The sequence below is a fragment of the Asterias rubens genome, chromosome 6 (genome assembly GCF_902459465.1).
Source record: "Asterias rubens chromosome 6, eAstRub1.3, whole genome shotgun sequence".
Classification (NCBI taxonomy): Eukaryota; Metazoa; Echinodermata; class Asteroidea; order Forcipulatida; family Asteriidae; genus Asterias; species Asterias rubens.
Genome location: NC_047067.1, coordinates 11,245,153 through 11,264,498, shown reverse-complemented (window position 1 = coordinate 11,264,498; position 19,346 = coordinate 11,245,153). Strand labels below are relative to the sequence as shown.

At 39.7% G+C, this 19,346-nt stretch overlaps 1 protein-coding gene across 1 annotated transcript in view; it reads right to left on the bottom strand.

The window, feature by feature from the left end:
- Positions 1 to 1,156: 1,156 nt before the first annotated feature.
- The window catches only part of LOC117291422, a 156,123-nt gene continuing 137,933 nt past the window's right edge, over positions 1,157 to 19,346 (bottom strand). Inside the window, exons 109-121 of the mRNA XM_033773076.1 lie at positions 18,729 to 18,972; positions 17,964 to 18,034; positions 16,366 to 16,459; positions 15,118 to 15,273; positions 13,557 to 13,638; positions 11,804 to 11,894; positions 11,167 to 11,237; positions 9,678 to 9,812; positions 5,127 to 5,249; positions 4,854 to 4,999; positions 4,124 to 4,262; positions 2,835 to 2,907; positions 1,157 to 2,144 (exon numbers count right to left, since the gene is read on the bottom strand). Coding sequence (XP_033628967.1) covers positions 2,080 to 2,144; positions 2,835 to 2,907; positions 4,124 to 4,262; positions 4,854 to 4,999; positions 5,127 to 5,249; positions 9,678 to 9,812; positions 11,167 to 11,237; positions 11,804 to 11,894; positions 13,557 to 13,638; positions 15,118 to 15,273; positions 16,366 to 16,459; positions 17,964 to 18,034; positions 18,729 to 18,972 — 1,490 coding nt within the window. The 3' untranslated portion in view covers positions 1,157 to 2,079. The remainder of the gene's footprint in view (positions 2,145 to 2,834; positions 2,908 to 4,123; positions 4,263 to 4,853; positions 5,000 to 5,126; positions 5,250 to 9,677; positions 9,813 to 11,166; positions 11,238 to 11,803; positions 11,895 to 13,556; positions 13,639 to 15,117; positions 15,274 to 16,365; positions 16,460 to 17,963; positions 18,035 to 18,728; positions 18,973 to 19,346) is intronic.

Here is a 19,346-nt window from a genome sequence, read left to right as displayed (position 1 = left end):
AATAATATTTCAAGAGAAGTCTTTCACCATTTGTAAACCCTGTAAGTTATTTGTAAACCTGTGAACTTTTGATATTTTTGTCTGTACCGAAAGTGTCCAATGGCTCTAAGTAATCTTTACTTGAATGAGTCACTTACATCAAAAAAAAATAACAAAGGAAACGGTTGTTACTTTGAGAAATATATTTAAACCAGGCCATATTAACCATGGAGGAATATTCCTCCATCTTATAACAAAGACGTCTCAGAATATAATGAATTTTGTAAAAATGAAAAAACTAAACAAAAACATTCTGTGTAAACTACTGCAACACTACACCAATACATAGACAGCATTGACACTGGGGAGCCACAATAAAGTGCATTCACTCCAAATAAACAAAATCAAAACTACATGGAAAGGTTTGCGGTAACACCATGCAAAGACTATTTCTAAGTGAGTGTTCTGAAATGAACCGTTGGTTTCAACTTGACGTTTCGATCAGTATGCTCTAATCGTCTTGGTCGTCTCTTGGAGAAGACCAAACTAACAAACGGATGGACTGATCTGAACAATTTCTTTGCTGAGCAAAACTTTAAGTGTGACACCAGTCACAACAACGTAAACTTCATGTAATCTTGGCTGGTGACCTGTTTCTTTCGGGCAAGTTATTGTGCTTAAAGGCTTTATGAAATTAGGCCCCAGCAGCGCGCTAGATGGCTGTTGCCCTGGTTTACTATAGTCTTCTCTTCACCAGGACACCAGCACCATCGCTATCAATTTGTATTATTGTTATTATAAAATGGCGCACTAACCCAAAGCAGTTTAGATCTATACAGTCATGCTCAGTGCGCACACGTTTCCATTGTTTGACATCAAAGATGGTGATTAATGCAAGTTATCTTAAGAATCCACATATTCATCTCTTAAAGGCAAACTGCCGTTACAAAGCAGTGACTTTGTTCAGAGGGGTAAGAAAGCACCATTATTTCTTGATCAACTTAAAGTCACTGAACTCATTTGGTAATTGTCAAAGACCAGTCTTCTCACTTGGTGTATCTCACTTTATGCACAAAATAATTAAAACCTGTAACAATTTGAACTCAATTGGTCGTCGAAGTTGCGATACAATAAAGTGACACAAAGTTGTGTGCTTTCAGATGCTGCATTTCGGGACCTCAAAATCAAGTTAGTTTTTATGCTGACAATTATTTTGAGTTATTACCAATAGTGTCCACTGCCTTTAAGGAAATCAAGCAGTTTCAGAATTTCTCTTCTAGGAATTAACAACATTACGTTTGCAAACAAATCATTTATACAAACTTCACTGACTATTTGAAGTTTATATCTACCAGAATCCTTTCTAAAAGTGAAGAAATTACATCACAGCTTTTTAAAAATGTTGCTTTGTGTTGATCGCTATATTAATTAAAAATAACAAAAAATTCAGTTAGGCCACTATAAGATACTTCGATTACACTGAGTTGTTACTTCTTCAAAACCAAAAAATGTGTTTGAAAATGTCAACGAAAATTACAAAAGAAATGTAAAAAACTGACAACATATGTAATTCAAACACAGAGAGTTGCTTCAAAACAAATGTAACATTGACAAATACACCTGCAAACTAAAAATTATCATGTTTCTTTTAATTTACTGACTATTTCAGCATCTTTAAAAAAAATTATTTCACAGGGAGTTGTTACAATAATATAAAAAATTATAATATTCCTCTATATAAAACGATAACTTTGTAATTTCAAAACTAAAATTAGTGGAACTAAGGTTATAGTATGATGTTTTGGGTATATTTACAAAAAACCCACATAGTATAATATTGTTCACGTTTGAACTAAAATATCAGACAGATGTACATTGACTTTAATTCAACAATTCTAACATCATAATTAAAAACAGAACATAGTCATTGAAATGAGTTAACCGATTGATCCCATGCAAAAGAAACCCCCCTTAAAAAAAATCATAGAAACTGCTTCAATATTCAATTCACACATTATGTGATGGGGTACGCGCAGGTTATTAGGTTGATGGTGATCAAGTTACATGTATGGCGGTAAAGCCATTGTAACCTAGTCCTCACTAAGCATCGAAAATGCTCTCATCGATCGTCATGTCATCGTCCTGGCTCCTGTTCCTTCCAGAAACTACGAGAGAAGACAAAATAATGCTCAAAAATAGTTATTGTTGGAAGTTGTCTATCTGGATCAAAGTCAACATTTGAACATAAAAAAAAAAATAAAAATAATAAAAGTTACAAAAATAATTTGACATCAGAGATATTAATTTGCATCGGGGATAAAGAATATTAATTTTGGTTTTTACCCACATCGATGTGTGTTAGCAATGTATACTCAGTACTTTCCCGAGTCCTGTGAAAAAATATCACAGGCATTTTACTTAGTTGGGAATCGAACCCGGTAGGGAGTCGAACCCACGACCCTTGACATCACAAGATCGCGTGCTCAAGTGTAAAATGTGAACCCAGCGAAACCAAACCCCCTTCCAACCCTGCCCACAAAAAGGTCAAAGTGTGCTTGTTGTTGAAGCCTCATCAGAAATGGTTACTCACAGAAAGGTGAGTTAATAGCGAGGTTAAGCTGCACGAATACACGAGCAATCACATGAACGTGAGCGACAACAAATTGTATGGTTTCTAGGTGACGTCACCACTTTGGGCTTATTGCATGCTCACGTATGACGTATGCGCGCACATATGTATCCGACATGAAAAAAGGGTAACTTCACGTATGCTCAAACGTGAGATTTTAACGACACCAATTTGTAGGCGTTTACGATGCTTGCATAATGTGCAGCTAAATCTCCCTAGTACTTACAGGAATGATCAGCTTGCATGTTTGGGTTCTGGATGGCTTTCAGCAAGACCTTGTGGATGAATATGTACTGGTCCTGTACACAGACAGAAACAACATTATAAAACATTTCATAAGCAATACACCCAATAACTACAAACACAGTTTAAAAAAAGTTTCTCCAAGCTGACATCACAGTTGGTCAACAATTCCTTTAACCCTTTCATGCACTACATGTATTTATTTTAGTGATAAATTTATCATTATGTACACATTAATTTTGTACTTGTTTCTTTTGCAAATGGCGATACCCCCCCCCCCCCCAAAAAAAAGAAATAAGTAAATAAATACATATACCAAAACATTAAAACAGATCACAATGCACATTCAAGAGTCCTGTTTCCCAGTCTGAAAACTGTGTAGCCCTGCAGTCTTTAGTTTCATTTACAAATATTTTTTTGAATGGATTCAAAGCAGTCGCTAGCGACCAGTCGGCGTGTGAAAAAGTTTGTTACATTAGCATAACAATTGAGTGGAGTCTTGGCAAGTAATCAAATTTTTACTAAGCAAGGATTTCTTTGCTTAAACAGGGTCTACAGCTAATCTCAATATTTTAACTATTACCTTTTTTTGGCCAAATAGACATCGTAGGTACCGGTTTATAACCGTTTTACGCTTAAAATTTGCGTTTAGTAATAAACAATTCAAGTCAAAAATGCACCTCTCTGCATGGCTTTTTTTTTTGAAAACTACTTATCTATGATAACGGTATGCAATGATCCCTTGTCATTGGCGCAAATTCCCAATAGTATTTGTGCACAATTCTCCAGCTTTGGCCAACTGAGGGCGCTATTTTCCATATCAAATAGCCGCCAATGACTTCACGGGTCCTTTGTCGTGCGAGTTTGTTTGACCTCATGTTTTTGAGAATTTTATATCTCGGGAGTGTTTCAGAGAAAAGACATTTTTACCATGTTTTACCACGAGGTAAGACACTCGTTATAACTTTAACCAATGAGCAGGTTTTCTCCCTGTGAGGGGCAAACACCACCAAGCCAATTTCAAACCTGCTACATTGGCTAAAGAAAATAGCAGTGAAGTAAACTGTCTTCGTTAAATATTAGAGAACCTTCTCTGACAAGAGCTGACGGTGAAGTGGACAAGCTTTTGCTTTGCGCTCCTCGTTGTGGCTACGCCTTAGTGGTTTATATAAAAAAAAACGAAACAAAAAAGGTGCGTCTTCTGCGCACTAAGAAGGCCTAATTTATTCTTAAAATGAATTCACTACACTCTCAACTGTAACAGAATCTTACCTCGGTCTGCACCATGTGGCAACGGCTTTGCCTCATGTTTGCCACAGTGCCATACACATCCAGGAACTGAGCCTCACTGTCAAGACTACGCAGCAAGATGTCCAATGTGACAAAGGTTCCTGATCGTCCGACTCCGGCACTAAGAAAGGAAACATTTCAGATGTGTTCATAATAATTGATAAAACCACTCAATGCTGATCGAGTTTGCAATAAGGTGTTTTCCCTCCTGTGACAGTTGAAGTGTCTGGTCTCTAGGAGAGGGGTCTTTAGCAGGGGTCATTAGCAGGGATGTCTTCAGTATGGGGGGGTCTTTAGCAGGGAGGCCTTTAGTATGTGGGGGTCTTTAGCAGAGGGGTCTTTAGCAGTGATGTCTTTAGCAGAGAGCAGAGGGGGGGTCTTTAGCAGAGGGGTCTTTTGCAGGGAGGTCTTTAGTATGGGGGGTCTTTAGCAAAGGGGTCTTTAGCAGGGAAATCTTGAGCGGGGGGGGGGTCTTTAGTAGAGGGGTCTTCAGCAGAAGGGTCTTTAGCAGGGGGTCTTTAGCAGGGGTCTGTAGCAGGGAGGTCTTTAGCGGGGGATCTTTAGCAGGGGTCTTAAGCAGGGAGGTCTTTTGCAGAGGGGGTCTTTAGCAGAGGGATCTTTAGCAGAGGGGTCTTTAGCTGAGGGGTCTGTAGCAGAGGGGTCTTTAGCCATTCTCTGGTCAATCCCTGGTCAAAGGAACACTTGTTCTCACCTGCAGTGTACCACTACAGGGTTGGGTGATGCCACTTGATTTTGGAATGAACGCATGAAGAACAGCATTGGATCCGGAGTGGTCGGCACACCGTGGTCTCCCCAGGATCTGAAGTGGAAATGAGTCACCAATCGTGTCTGCCCTTCCTGCAAAAAAAAGAACAAATTAGGGTCAGCCAAAGGGTCAGCAACCCAGATTGAGTTGGGACTGACTGTTGTCTTTATAGACAAGGGCCGTAGTAAACCACAGAGAATAAAGTTGGAGTTGACTAACCTTCTCTAATTCAAACTTTCTGATGGTCCATGATGGCTTAGTGACGGTGTTGATGTGGGTGATATGGATCTCACCATACTCTTGCTCATCGTTGTCATTGGGCCAGTACTGCTCAGACTTCACCTGGAAAACAAACAAACAGTTTATGAACTTCATTGTTTTTCATTTTATTTAGTTTATTCAGGTTGTGAAGCAAAGGACTCTCAGAAAAGAAAAGTTAAATCATTTTACTTGCCAAGAAGAAGGAGAGAAGATAAGGAAGGACGTTTTAGTCTTAGATGTGGGAGGAAGACCCCAGAGAATTACTCCAGGGGGAAACCCACACAGTCAAGTAGGGAGTGAAAACCCGATCCACAAAGTGCCCCCGGAGTGATTCGAACCAGGGTCCTAGAAGTGAAAGGCGAGGAAAGCTACCACTGTGCCAGCCCTCCCACCCAATAATTGGATCCATACACTTGCATCTTGCAATCAGGGAGACTTGTATCAGTTAGATAATCAGGGAGATATCAAGAATTATACTCAAGGGGTGTCATGGCCGAGCAGATAAGAGCACCGAACTCAAGCTTCTCTTCAGCAGAGTGTGGGTTTGAATCCCAGTCATGACATTTGTGTCCCTTAACAAGACACTTAACTATAGTTGCTTCTCTCCACCCAGGGGTAAATCAATACCTGTGAGGGCAGAGATGGTTTTTGTGATTGATTTAGCCGAGTAGTGCGTATTAATAATGCACAGGCTGTTTACTCTCCAGGTAGTTGAGATGGTTTAAAGAATGAATTAATTAAGGCCCAGTGACCAGGGGTAATATTGTTGGAAGCGCTTTGAGACGCCCTTCGGATTTGAAAAGCGCTATATAAAAACCGGTTATTATTATTTCATTTTATCACAGCATGCAAAAGAAAGATCTCATTTTCCTTTGTGCCGGTAACTCCTCGAGCCGGGCTACGTCCCGTAGCCTTAGATCTCAAGGGTCTTTCTCAGGATCCTCGCTGTTCCCAAAAGCGCTGCCTTCTGTAATAGATCTACCCTCACATTTGTCCCTATTTCATCTAGATGTTTCCCCAGTGCTTTGGGAATGGTGCCAAGTGCTCCAACCACCACGGGGACTACTTTTACCTTTACCTGCCAAATCTTACGAAGTTCCCTGGCCAGGTCCTGGTACTTCTCGATCTTTTCCATCTCCTTCGAAGCTACCCTTATATCACCTGGCACCGCTATGTCAATGAGATGACACATCTTCTTCGTCTTATCTAATAGCACAACATCCGGACGCCTATGTTGTATAACATGATCGGTCTGAATGTTAAAGTCCCATAGGATCTTGACCTGGTCGTTCTCTACAACTTTCTCCGGAACATGGTCGTACCATTTCGCAAGTACTTTGACACCATACTTCTTACACAGATCCCAGTGAATCACCTTGGCCAGCTTGTCATGTCTTCCTTTGTACTCCGTCTGGGCCATCTTACTGCATTCGCTAACAATATGAAATACAGTCTCCTCTGCTTTATTGCACATTCTACACATAGGAGAGACGTTTGCTTTCTCTATCCTTGCCTTCATTACATTTGTCCTTAGAGACTGGTCTTGCGCCGCAGTAATCAAGCCCTCTGTTTCCTTCTTTAGTTCTCCACTCTTTAACCAATTCCATGACTTGCTGCTGGCCACTTCCTCAGTACACCTCAAGAACCGGCCATGAAGTGGTTTGTTCCTCCAATCTTGATGTCTTTCCTCCTTCCTTTCCCTCTTGTACTCTTTCGGCCCAACTTCGTCTGCCCTCGTGTACCTTTGTGCAACTTTCAACAAGCTCTCCTCGGTCCTCCTGACATGACAATGCAAGCTTCTGCGCTCGATGTTAACACTATCCGCCACGCTAAGCAACCCCCTTCCGCCCTCTGACCTCGGAAGGTAGAGTCTACTAACATTTGACCGCGGGTGTAGCATGCCATGCATGGTCATTAGTTTTCTTGTCCTCCTGTCAGTGACATCTAGATCTTCCTTAGTCCACTCGACAATACCCGCACTGTACCTCATCAAAGACACGGCCCATGTGTTAATCGCCTTAATCATGTTCCCCCCGTTTAGTTTAGACTTCAAACATTTCTTTACACGCCTGATGTATTCTGCCTTCAGCCTTACCTTTGATTCCTTGTGAAGGACATGGTCCGATTCAAGTACACCAAGATACCGATAACTCTCCTCCTCACCCAAAGCCCTCAACTGTGCACCATCTGGCAGAGCAATGCCATCGGAATGTACCCTCTTCCCCCTCTTCATGGTCATTGAAGCACATTTCTCCAGACCGAACTGCATCCCAATGTCATCACTGAAAATCCTGACGGTCTGCACCAAAGAATCGATCTCGGCCTCATTCTTCGCAAACAACTTCAAATCGTCCATAAAAAGCAGATGGTTGATCTTACATCCGTCCTTCTTCATTACATAACCTGCACTCACCTTCCTTAGAATCATCGACAGGGGCATCATCGCAAGAACAAACAGCAGCGGAGACAGAGAGTCACCTTGGAAAATACCTCTTCTTATGCATACCTTGCCCAGATTATCATCGTTGGCTGTCAGATTTGTTCGCCACGTCTTCATGCTCTCACCTAAAAGACGTTTTACTGCATCAGCCACTCCAACCATATCCAGACATTCCATTATCCATGTGTGCGATACCATGTCATACGCCTTCTTGTAGTCAATCCACGCCATTGCCAAATTAGTCTTTCTGCTCCTGCAGTCCTTCAGTACAGCCTTATCGATGATAAGTTGATCCTTCGTACCTCTGGACCGCTTCTTACAGCCTTTCTGCTCCTCCGGAAACAACTGCTGGTCATCCATATGGCGATATAGGTCTTCTGCAATCATACTGGTCAAGAGTTTATACATCACAGGTAAGCACGTGATTGGTCTATAATTACTGGCAATGTTACCTTTCTTGACATCCTTCATGATCAGCACTGTTTTTGCCTCAGTCATCCAAGATGGGACCTTACCCTGTACTAGACAGTCTTGCAATTGTAGGGCCATTCGCTCATGCAAACTACGGAAGTTCTTCAACCAGTACCCATGCACATGGTCCATACCCGGGGCTTTCCAATTTGGCACCTTCTTTATCTGTCTCTTAACCTTGTCCACGTCAATCTGGAACCCTTCTTGCTGTTGTACCCCTCTCAATTCATCTTTCACATCTGTTAGCCATTCCGCTTGTCGGTTGTGTTTTACTGGTTTGTCCCAAATACCACCCCAGAAAGTTTTTGCCTCTGTTGGTCTCGGAACCGCTTGCGTGCTGTGAGCCTTCCCATCCAATTCCTTAAACAACTGACGCTGATTGGTGTTAAATAATCTATTCTGGTGAAATTGTCTAACCCTGTCGTCATACCTCTTCACTTTTGCAGCCTTAGCCTTAACCCTTTGCTTAATCTCCTCTATTACAACACTCACACCCTTACGTTTGACGTTGTACTTTGTCATAATTGTATTCGTTAAGTCTGAACTATTCAATAAACCCTTATTCATTTGTTCTATTCTACTGAGATCTCTTCGCAAATCTTTAATTTGACCCTCCAGCCGACGTATTATTATTATTATTATTATTATTATTATTATTATTATTATTATTATTATTATTATTATTATTATTATTATTATTATTATTATTATTATTATTATTATTATTATTATTATTATTATTATTATTATTATTATTATTATTATTATTATTATTATATAACAGGGAAAGATCTACAAATTTTCGGGGATATTTTCAATTTTGTTCATCAGAACATGGAAAGATTGGTTGATTTTCTGGGAACTTTCTGCAAACTGCCAGCAATCCAAATCAAGATTATTGAAAGATGTTTCAAGGAAACAGCCTGCAATATAAATAATGTTTCATTTATAATCTGATTATATCTGATCTACACAGTTCATATTATTATATTTATTTTATACTGTTATTAATATTGAGACACTAGCTGATGAAAGGATTAGAAAGTGAACAGAGTCACAGTTGCCCTTAGCCAATAAATTCAAGGTAAACAAAAATCACTAAAACATTTTAGAATAACATACATGACCAAAACAACAACAGCATAAAGACAATAAATACATTTGGTTTTGTTCTCCTCCTGCACGCTCCGCCCTCAGCTGCCTTTTTATATTTTTTGTTCTTGTTTTTGTTTTCTTAATCAGTTAATTTAATTAGTTAATTTAATTTACTAATTTATGTAATTTTATATTTGTTTTCCTTATTTCTTGCTTTTTAAAACTGTTTTTTCCGTTAATGTTCTTTCTATTCTTGCTATTGTAACTTTGGTTTGTTTGTATTGGTCGAATAAATAATAATAATAATAAGAATGATATGTTTTTCCGTTAATGTTCTTTCTTGTGCTATTGTAACTTTGGTTTGTTTGTATTGGTCGAATAAATAATAATAATATTAATAACAATAAAATTTTAGGTGAACAAGCAATGGAAAATAACTTACAAAACAAATTTTTAAACCAATCGAAAGAAAACTTAAAGAAAGTTTCGAAGAATAATCTTACCCTGGAGTTTTCCACTAGATTGGTGACCATGACGATGGAGGTAGTTTTCTGCTCCCAAACCATAGTCCAGAAGTCGATCATGGTATTTGGGAGTGGGCCTTGCGTTGCAATGTACTCGTTGTCCGTACTAAGTCCCTGCAATTGTATTCAAAATCATTTTCAAGAAATATGCATATCTGTTGTATTTTTTTATTACTATTATCTATTCGGCATTAAAACACATACAAGATTCGAACATAAACAAAACAAAAGCCAGGCACAAATGCCCAGAATGTAAAAAATTACCCAAAAATTCCAATATCTCAGAAAAATATGTTAAAAATCTATAATCATTTACATTAAGTCTATCAACAAATTATTAACATTAGGCAACATCAAAAAGACGCTAAAAAGTAAAACAAAAATTATTTATGATGAAAAATGAGCCATAAAGGAAAGTGACTGGGTAAATTTAAGTATTTTTTTTTTATTCATCTAGGGAAAATCAACTGAAGAGGGACTTGAATGGGGGAAACAAAACCAATCAGGAAGGGACTGTAAATTCAAAATCATTTTTTTTCTTTCTCCAAAATGTTCTGGGCTTTTTTTGAACGAGGAAAAATCGACTTAAGAGGGATTTGAACCTTTAACCTCCAGATTAACATGCCGGTGCTCTACCAACTGAGCTTTTTGCCCTAATGTTGGCGGTCTCCCTATATAGTTACAGGTTGAATGGGGGGAAACTAAAGCAATCATTTAGGGACTGACAACTCAATCCATATGCAAGGCTCTAGCCCGAAGATGGGATTCGAACCGGGGTCCACAGTGGTGAAAGGGAGGGAAATGAAGAGCCAACTCACTGATAAAGCTTTTAAGCAGAAAAGACTGCATAGAAAACTTCTTTTGCTAAGCAAAAAATGAGTGAGACATCAACTGCAACAATGTTTATTTTATGGAACTTTGGGTGGTAACCAGTTTCTGTTAAGCAAGATTTGTGTGCGTATAGCTTTTATACTTACAGGCTTCATGATATTGGGCCGATATCCTTAATTAAGCACATATTGTGTTCTAAAAAGGAGAGCATTCAAAATACATGGAGCAAATACATCCGCACAAAATACTTTGGTAACTGTCAAGGCCAATTTTCCCACTTGGTGGATCCCAACATAATATGTATAAAATAACAAATCTGGGAAAATGTTGACTCAATTGGTCATCTAAGTCGCAAGAGAATCACATGAAGAAAAAAAAACCCCTTATTGAACGAATTTGTGTGCTCTAAGATGCCTTAAAAAGGCTACATGCCTGAAGTATTTTAATATTTGAATGAAACGTTATTCTGTTCACTGGGAGCTGTTTCTCACAAGGTTTTATACTATTGCTTGTTACCAAGAAAGTTTTTATGCTAACAATTATCTGAGTAATTTCTGTCCATTGCCTTTAACTAAATATTCGGCCTCGATAGCCAAAGTCAAAATGCATTTGAGAAATGATAGCAAATTTCGCTTACACTCAGGTAGCTGGCATTGATGTAGTCTGACCCGTCTTCACTCTCCCTTAATTTCACACGGAAGTCGTTGTCTAAAAAACGAACAAAAGATCAATGAAAGTTGATTTGCGTGATTCATAATCATAGACCAGAGCTCTAGTACAATCATTTGCATCTTTTTGTATTCTTAAATCCTTGTGCGTTGTATCTCGTGCTATTTTTGTATCTGCCTGTTGTGACGTTTTAAAAATTGGTGTGTTTAAAAAAAAAAAACTTGCGTGAGCAATGCAATTTCTTCTTTTGGAGATCAATAAAGTTTTCTTATGTCTTCTGTCTTCTTATGCAATCAGGGAAATGTAGTCCAACAATCATAGAGGTATTTTGAATTCCATTCAAAGTAATAATAGGAAAAAGATTTCCATATTCAGGGAGATTTTCAAATTTGTTCATCTGAACATGAACTTGGCTTGCCGTACTCGGCTCCCATTTTTACCCTACTACAGGGCTATCCGGCGAAAGTAGTTAAATTTAGTAAAAAGGATGTGCTTTGCTATGCTGACAACAAGCACCTCTGCACTAGGCGCATCAAAAGCCACCAATACACTATTTTAACATGCAAGTACATAATAATGCAAAGCGGTTCTTGTGTAGTACTTACTTGGCAAAATATTGCGATAGCGATTCTTGTTCATGTTCTCAGGAAACTTGGATATTTTCTTTGATGCATCAGCTCCATTAAATTGCAGTGACTGACAAATAAATGTAAAAAAAAAAATATTTCTTCAAAGATGCACCTTATGTGTACATTTAATACTACACTGGGTCTGAGGTTAAATAAAATTTAAACCTTTCTAAATTGTATCCCATGCAAAGTTTCAAATACTGTAGGGTGTCGTGGCCGAGCGGATAAGAGCACCGAACTCAAGCTCTGGTGCTTCTGTTCAGCAGAGTGTGGGTTTGAATCCTGGTCGTGACACTTGTGTCTCCGAGCAAAACACTTTACTATAATTGCTTCTCTCCACTCAGGGGTCAATGGCTACCTGTCAGGGCAGAGATGGTTCTTGTGATTAATTTAGCGGAGTAGCTAATGTTGCACAGGCTGCATACTCCCCACCAGGGAGCCGAGATGGTTTAAGGAGTGATTTAAGGCCCAGTGACCAGGGGTAATAATGTGAACTGCTTTGGGATGCCCTCCGGGTGTGAAAAGCGCTATATAAAAATGAGGTATTGTTATTATTATAATATTAATTACAATTCTTGTATAGCGCATAACACATAGTAATTAAACATGTCCCTAAGCGCTCTAGAGAAAAACACAACAGAATACAAATACAAGATGTACTGGGTATGGGTAACACACAAAAATGAATGAATTAAATTGTTAAATAAGTGCGCCTTTAAAGCAATCTTAAACTTAACAATGGAGTCAATGTTTTTTTTAGATGTTCCGGGATATTGTTCCATAAAGTTCAGGCAGTGTGAGCGAAGCTGCGTTCACCATATGACTTGGTCATCGCTGGTGGAATAACAAAAAAATTTTTACTTATTAGAATGAAAATTTCGAGAAGGTGTGTAATGTTAACCGCTCTATCAAATAAGGAGGCGCAAGATTAGAAAAACATTCATAAGCCAATATGCGAGAGTGAATGGGTAGCCAGTGTAAGTCTCTTGGAATAAGAAACACAGATTCCTAATACAATAAATAAGACTATAGTGAACTTTTAAATGGGGAAAATCCTATGGTAATAAAGTCAGGTATTGAACAGTGCTCTTCCACTGCAGGAATTTTTGTTTAGCTCCGATCCACTTTTCCAACGGACAACTGAATCTCTTTGCTTCTTGTGTGACGTGGCTTAGCAGTTAAGAGGACTTGTTTCAAGCTCTGGAGCTACTGATCAGCAGAGTGTGGGTTCGAGTCCTGGTTGTGACACTTGCATCCTTCAGCAAGATACTTAACCACAGGACATAAAGCTGTTGGTCCTGTGTGTTGTGTAATGCACACAAGAGAACCCAGCGCACTTAGCAAAATGAGATGTGGTTCCGATTTGATGGCTGCATATTGCGCCACAGCATCTTGTAATACATTACACGGTGCCATGTAAAATTTGTAGGTCTCATACAACGCAGTCCCACATAGCTTGCAGGAAAAACATTAAATGTTGAAGCGCCTTGAGCGTCACTGAGTGACGGATATGAGAGCTATATGAGAAGCCCCTATTATCATATTATTAGTATTATTTACAGTAACGGGAAGTGCATTGAATGGGAGACTTTCTGGGACGATAGAGGGCAGCAGACTTACCGGGTAAATCCATTGTTCTCAGAATTATGCGCATGTTCAGAACTACGAAAACAATGGAAATTTACCCGGTATGTCTGCTGCCACCTAGCGTTGGAAAGTCTCCTATTACCTCATATTCTACGCTGAACAGTTTGTTACTGTTGGCAGACATACGGGAAACATGTTGACCAAATTTGGAGACTGCCACAGGCCTGTCGGTTGAAAAAAGAAGAAACAAAAATTAAAGAAACAATATTTACAACTTTTTAATAGTTACTTCTCATTTAATGGGGTGTCGTGGCCAAGGGGATAAGAACACCAAACTCAAGCTCTGGTGTTTCTGTTCAGCAGAGTGTGGGTTCGAATCCCGGTCGAGACACTTATGTCTTTGAGAAAGACACTTAACCATAAGCTTCTCTCCACCCAGAGGTAAATGTGTACCTGGGAGAGCAGAGATGGTTTATGTGAATGATAAGCTTGGAGGGCGGTAACTTGCAGCACAGGCCGTATACTCCCCAGGGAGCTGAGATGGTTTAAGGAATGATTTAAGGCCCACTGACCAGGGGTAATAATGTGGAAGTGCTTTGATCAGCCTTCTTGGTATAAAGCGCTTTATAAAAAACAACTATTATTATTATTATTAAGAAAGAATAAACATTTGTTTCCCCCAGGTTCTCCCTATCTTGAGGTGTTGGACAAAAAATCATACATTTCCTCCCATCTAAAACAGAAATTTCTTCATAGTCTTCTCTCTTCTTGTTTGAGTCTAGTAAAAGGGCGTTGAGAATTTGTATCAAGATCCAGAGCAATGTTAGGGAGGGGTCTATTGGCTCATTTTGTTGTCAGTTTTGTTGGTCATTATTAGAACGTTTTCAAAAGGACACTGAAGAGGACCTCCTCTCTTATCACCAGGTCAACCTGACATCAGATCGAACCACACGGGCCCAATTTCATGGCTCTGCTTACCGTAAGCACAGAATCGCACTTACGGAAGCAGTGAATTTCGTGCTTACGGCAAGCAAATTTCACGGGTTAGTGGCGAATTTTGGCTTCTGCGCGTGCGTACTCCATGTTACAAGTCATTCTACACTTACAAGGCTCGCACAGAAATTTGGCACTTGGACGTGATCGTAAGAGCAGAATTCGGTGGGAAAAGAGCCATGAAATTGGGCCCTGGAGAGCATACACGAGGAGAGACTGTAATGACTATGACCATCAAACGAAGGCTGAAGGAGATTAAGAGAAAGAGCTCGCAGCTATTTTAAAGACAGTGGACACTATTGGTAACTGTCCAAGACCAGTCTTCTCACTTGGTGTATCTCAACATATGTATAAAATAACAAACCTGTGAAAATTTGAGCTCAATTGGTCGTCGAAGTTGCGAGATAACTATGAAAGACAAAACACCCTTGTAACACGAAGTTGTGTGCTTTCAGATGCTTGATTTCGAGACCTCAAATTCTAGATCTGAGATCTCAAAATCAAATTCGTTGAAAATTACTTCTTTCACGAAAACTACGTCACATAAGAGGGAGCCCTTTCTCACAATGGTTTATACTATCAACCTCTCCCCATTACTCGTTACCAAGTAAGGTTTTATGCTAATAGTTATTTTGAGTAATTACCAACAGTGTCCACTGCCTTTAAGAGAGGGATTTGGGCCATGGCCTCAATGACTATTTTTTAGTTACCTGCTGGTGGTACTGCGCATGTTATCATTCTCATATGGGTTCTCCTTGACTGGTCTTGTCCTTGAGACTGAGCTTGCGCTAGGAGAGGGCCGTCTGACTGGCTCGATCAGTATGCTACGATCCTCATACATGGCGTTACTGGAAGGATCGCCACAGCTACATCAAAAAAACCCACATCAGATTAGAATGAAGGCATGTGTTTGGCAAACACTCCTAAAATGATCGGCAATAAGAACTTACAAAAGGATAGAGTTATCCATGTTATATCCAAAATAATAATTTTGGCCGACAACCCCGAAAGAACTCTTTGAACTTTCTGTTCAAAGAGTGCTTTGAACTTTCTGGACCGTAGAAAGCAAAGAAACGTTCAAAGAGGGACCGTGACAGAAATAGACCGATTCACTAAGTCCACTAAGCTCCGCCCCATTGCGTATTGACCAATCACAATGCAAAGAAGGTCCGACAAACAAGGTCGACATGCGTGCGCATACCTTGGCGCGCGCGGCAGAGTTGTGCAAAAAGGCATTAGAGAGCGCCACGTGTTCTTGCTCACACGAGCCTCGTGGGCGGAGCCTACTGGATCGGTCTATTGGGGGGGAGGTAATCCGTTGATTTTACATGGGGCAAAACAAAACTCAATATCCCTTCACACGATGTATAACACAATCCATTCTCCACCAAAGGGCGGTTTCACAAAATCACATTAGAAAATTAATGACAGTGATCATCTGGCCAAATACTATCACTAGAGGGTGCTAAACAAGTTCAACACAGACATTATCGCAACTACTTGGTGCATTCGCATTAGGGATTGAATGATGTGCATGCTGGTCTAGCTAGCGATCAAAGCTACATTCGTGGCCATATCTCCTTGGGCCCCCCTGCCAATGTTGTGTTGGTTCTGATTGCCGGTCTTCTGCGATACAGTCAACATTGAGCGGGGGGACGGGAGGCGGTGGAGACAATGTTCATTGTCAGGGGAAAGCGGACATGGAATGGTTTTATATAGCAAGTTAGCGTTGATGTATCCGGCAGGATATTTTGCTGACTTAACCAATGGAGATGGAGATAGCATTAGGAATGGGTGGCGCAAGCATTTTGGCCATGATTGTAGACTTGCATGCACCTCATTCAACAGTTACTGCTTGCGCAATGGGTATTTGCGAAAAGGGTCTATTGAATTTGACAAAATTGTTGGTTGCCATGAAAGAAACTAAACGTCTTGGTCGCAGATTGCGCACGTCTTACCATCCTCTCCACATGCAGCCGAAGACGATGAGAATAAGGATGATTAGAACCAACATGCCGACGAGGGGATAGATGAACCACGTCACGTCGAATGCTGCACGGGAAATATTTATAATTGTATATTTACTTCATTTCTTGGGTAGATAAAAAGAATAATAACGCACATTATAGGTAAACACGTTTAAAATACAGCAATGAGCAGGAAGGAAAAAGAAACAGCTGGAGCCAAAAGGATTGCCTGAAAGGCTCTTCTCTCCAGCTGATATTAACTAGAATAACAATAAATTTAATTATACAAATATATAAATATTCTAACAGCAATAAAAAAAATAAAAAAATAAAAATAAAAAAACACATGTATAAGGGCATTCAAGAAAGGTAAAGACATAAGTGAAAAAAACCTAAAAAAATAGAATAAAGCAATAATAATAATAATAATAGACCGTTTTTATATAGCGCTTTTCACGCCCGAGGGGTGTCTCAAAGCGCTTTCGACATTATTACCCCTGGTCACTGGGCCTTAAATCACTCCTTAAACCATCTCAGCTCCCTGGGGAGTATGCAGCCTGTGCAACATTAATTTGCGCTACTCGGCTAAATCAATCACAAGAACCATCTCTGCCCTCACAGGTACCCATTTACCCCTGGGTGGAGAGAAGCAATTATAGTAAAGTGTCTTGCTCAGGGACACATGTGTCACGACCGGGATTCGAACCCACACTCTGCTGAACAGAAGCACCAGAGCTTGAGTTCGGTGCTCTTATCCACTCGGCCATGACACCCCAATGCAAGTCAATTGTACACAAGGAAATAAGAATAATAGCAGTTAACTATTGGTATGATTTGAAACTTTGCATGATGGAAGAATTATAAGGTGAGGTTTGCGGTAACACCATGTGTAAATCTCTTTTGACCACTAAGCGAAGCCTAACTACCAGTCAATCCAAACAAGGCAGTACTCTTATTAAAAGCAGCATCTAACAACATAGTCCAGTATTCTCCTGAAGACGATCAACGCACTGATCTAGGGGGTCATTACCACCAGGGACCAATTTCATAGAGATGCTAAGCACAAAAATGTCCTGAGCATGACATTTTTGCCTTGATAAAAACAGGATTACCAACCAAATTTCCATGTGATTTTCAGGATAAGCAAACAGCTGAATACCAGTAACAAGCAATATGCAACAAATGGAAATTTGCTTGGTAATCGTGTTTATATCAAGAAAGAAATTTCATGCTAAGCAGCTCTATATCATTAGGCCCAGTTCTTTTCAGAGCCAACTCTCTCAAAAGAGTCTTCATAGTGGTGCTACCTGGCTCAAACTGCACCTCATAATTCTTCCACTATGCAAGGTTTCAAATCCTACCAATAAACTTGTATTATTATTGTTTCATATTTCATTTTATACCGTGCCAATTCCATAAAGCGCATAACGAAATAATCACCAATATTCAAATAAGTAACAGCAGCAAAAAAAGTGGCAATGATTAAAAAGCAAAAAGCAGGAAAATCACAAACTCAGACCATGTAAGTTTTGACATACAAGTAGGGCCTAGGAAAATTTTAAAAATGGGGGGGGAAAAAAATTACTTACGAGTCATGACCGGCTCTGACCATAATGTGTCGGTGTAATTCCCATCAGCACCGTAAGCGCGTACAGCAAACCTTGAAACAAATAATTAAATAGTTTCATTTCACTGACAAAATAGAAACACCACAAACATAGGGCTAGATAGGTCTGAATTGGTCGAACTCAGCAAGTTAATCTAGAGGACTCCGCTCTAGTCAATATTTCTTTGTTTAAAAGGTTTCAGTACTTTTTGTACGACACAAAGCAGAAAGGGTCCACAGATTTACATTAAACTTACACAGTTTAAAGATATTGATGGTAGAAACCTTCCCTTAAAATATTACTTAATGATGTGCTGTAGTTTTTGAAAGACAAGTAAAACAAATTCACAATATTCTGTTTTACATGCATTTTACTAGTAACTTTTCAATACTCATTCTCTCAGTGCTGTATCAATATAAGAGGGCCCATGGGTCGATTTCACAGAGAGTTAGGACTCGTCTTGTCCTGAGTTAGGACGAGGAGTTAGGACGAGTAACTCGTCCTAACTTAGGATTAATCTTAAGGTCTGCATGCTACAGTGCAGGGTTGGGACTCGTCCTAAGTCCTAAGATTAGTCTTAAGTTAGGAAGAGTTTTGTGAAATCGACGGCAGGTCTCAAACTAAGAGTTTAGTTCTTGAGCAGTAATAAAATATTGATATTGTGGCTGGAAGTAAAAGCCTCCCCCCCCTGAATCTGTGGCTCGTTTCTTGTTTGTAGCACCCAGTCTACGCTACATTATTACTTACTGATAGGTTGAGTACGGCATAAGGGGTCCGTTGCAATACTCCTCCACCAGTGACTTATCACATCGTAGATCAGTACCCACAGTGAAGTCAGCGAATGTTGCGTCTGTCTGTCGTTTCTTAAGCCTGAATACATTGATGAAGGGATTATAGGATGGTGCAGAGGCACGGTAAGGTAGCCATGGGTAGGTGCCTTGAACCGACGCCCAGGTGTTCTCCGGTGAACCAACTTGCCCAAAGAAGGTGTCTTTAGAAATACAAGATAAGACAGTTTTTATTTCATTTTATCACTTGCGGATAAAATAAATTATTCAACAATTGAATAAATTATTGAACAACAGTTGTGGTGCAACCTTTTCATGTTGGTTGGGTTTTTCAAATCCTGTTCAGTTCTTCTTTTTTTGACCTATATGCACATGTTTTCCGAAGGGCTTTTCTGGGGTTCCTTGTTACAAATGGGCAACCACCCCCTTCTTCAAACAATCAAGTGCAGTTACGACACGCTGCATTTGTGCGTGAACCTTAAATTCGGCTCAGCTTCAAACTATTAGGGTGACTTAAACTACTGAATGGTAATCACTACATGAAAAGACTGGAAAACAATTCTCATGGTTTTTAACG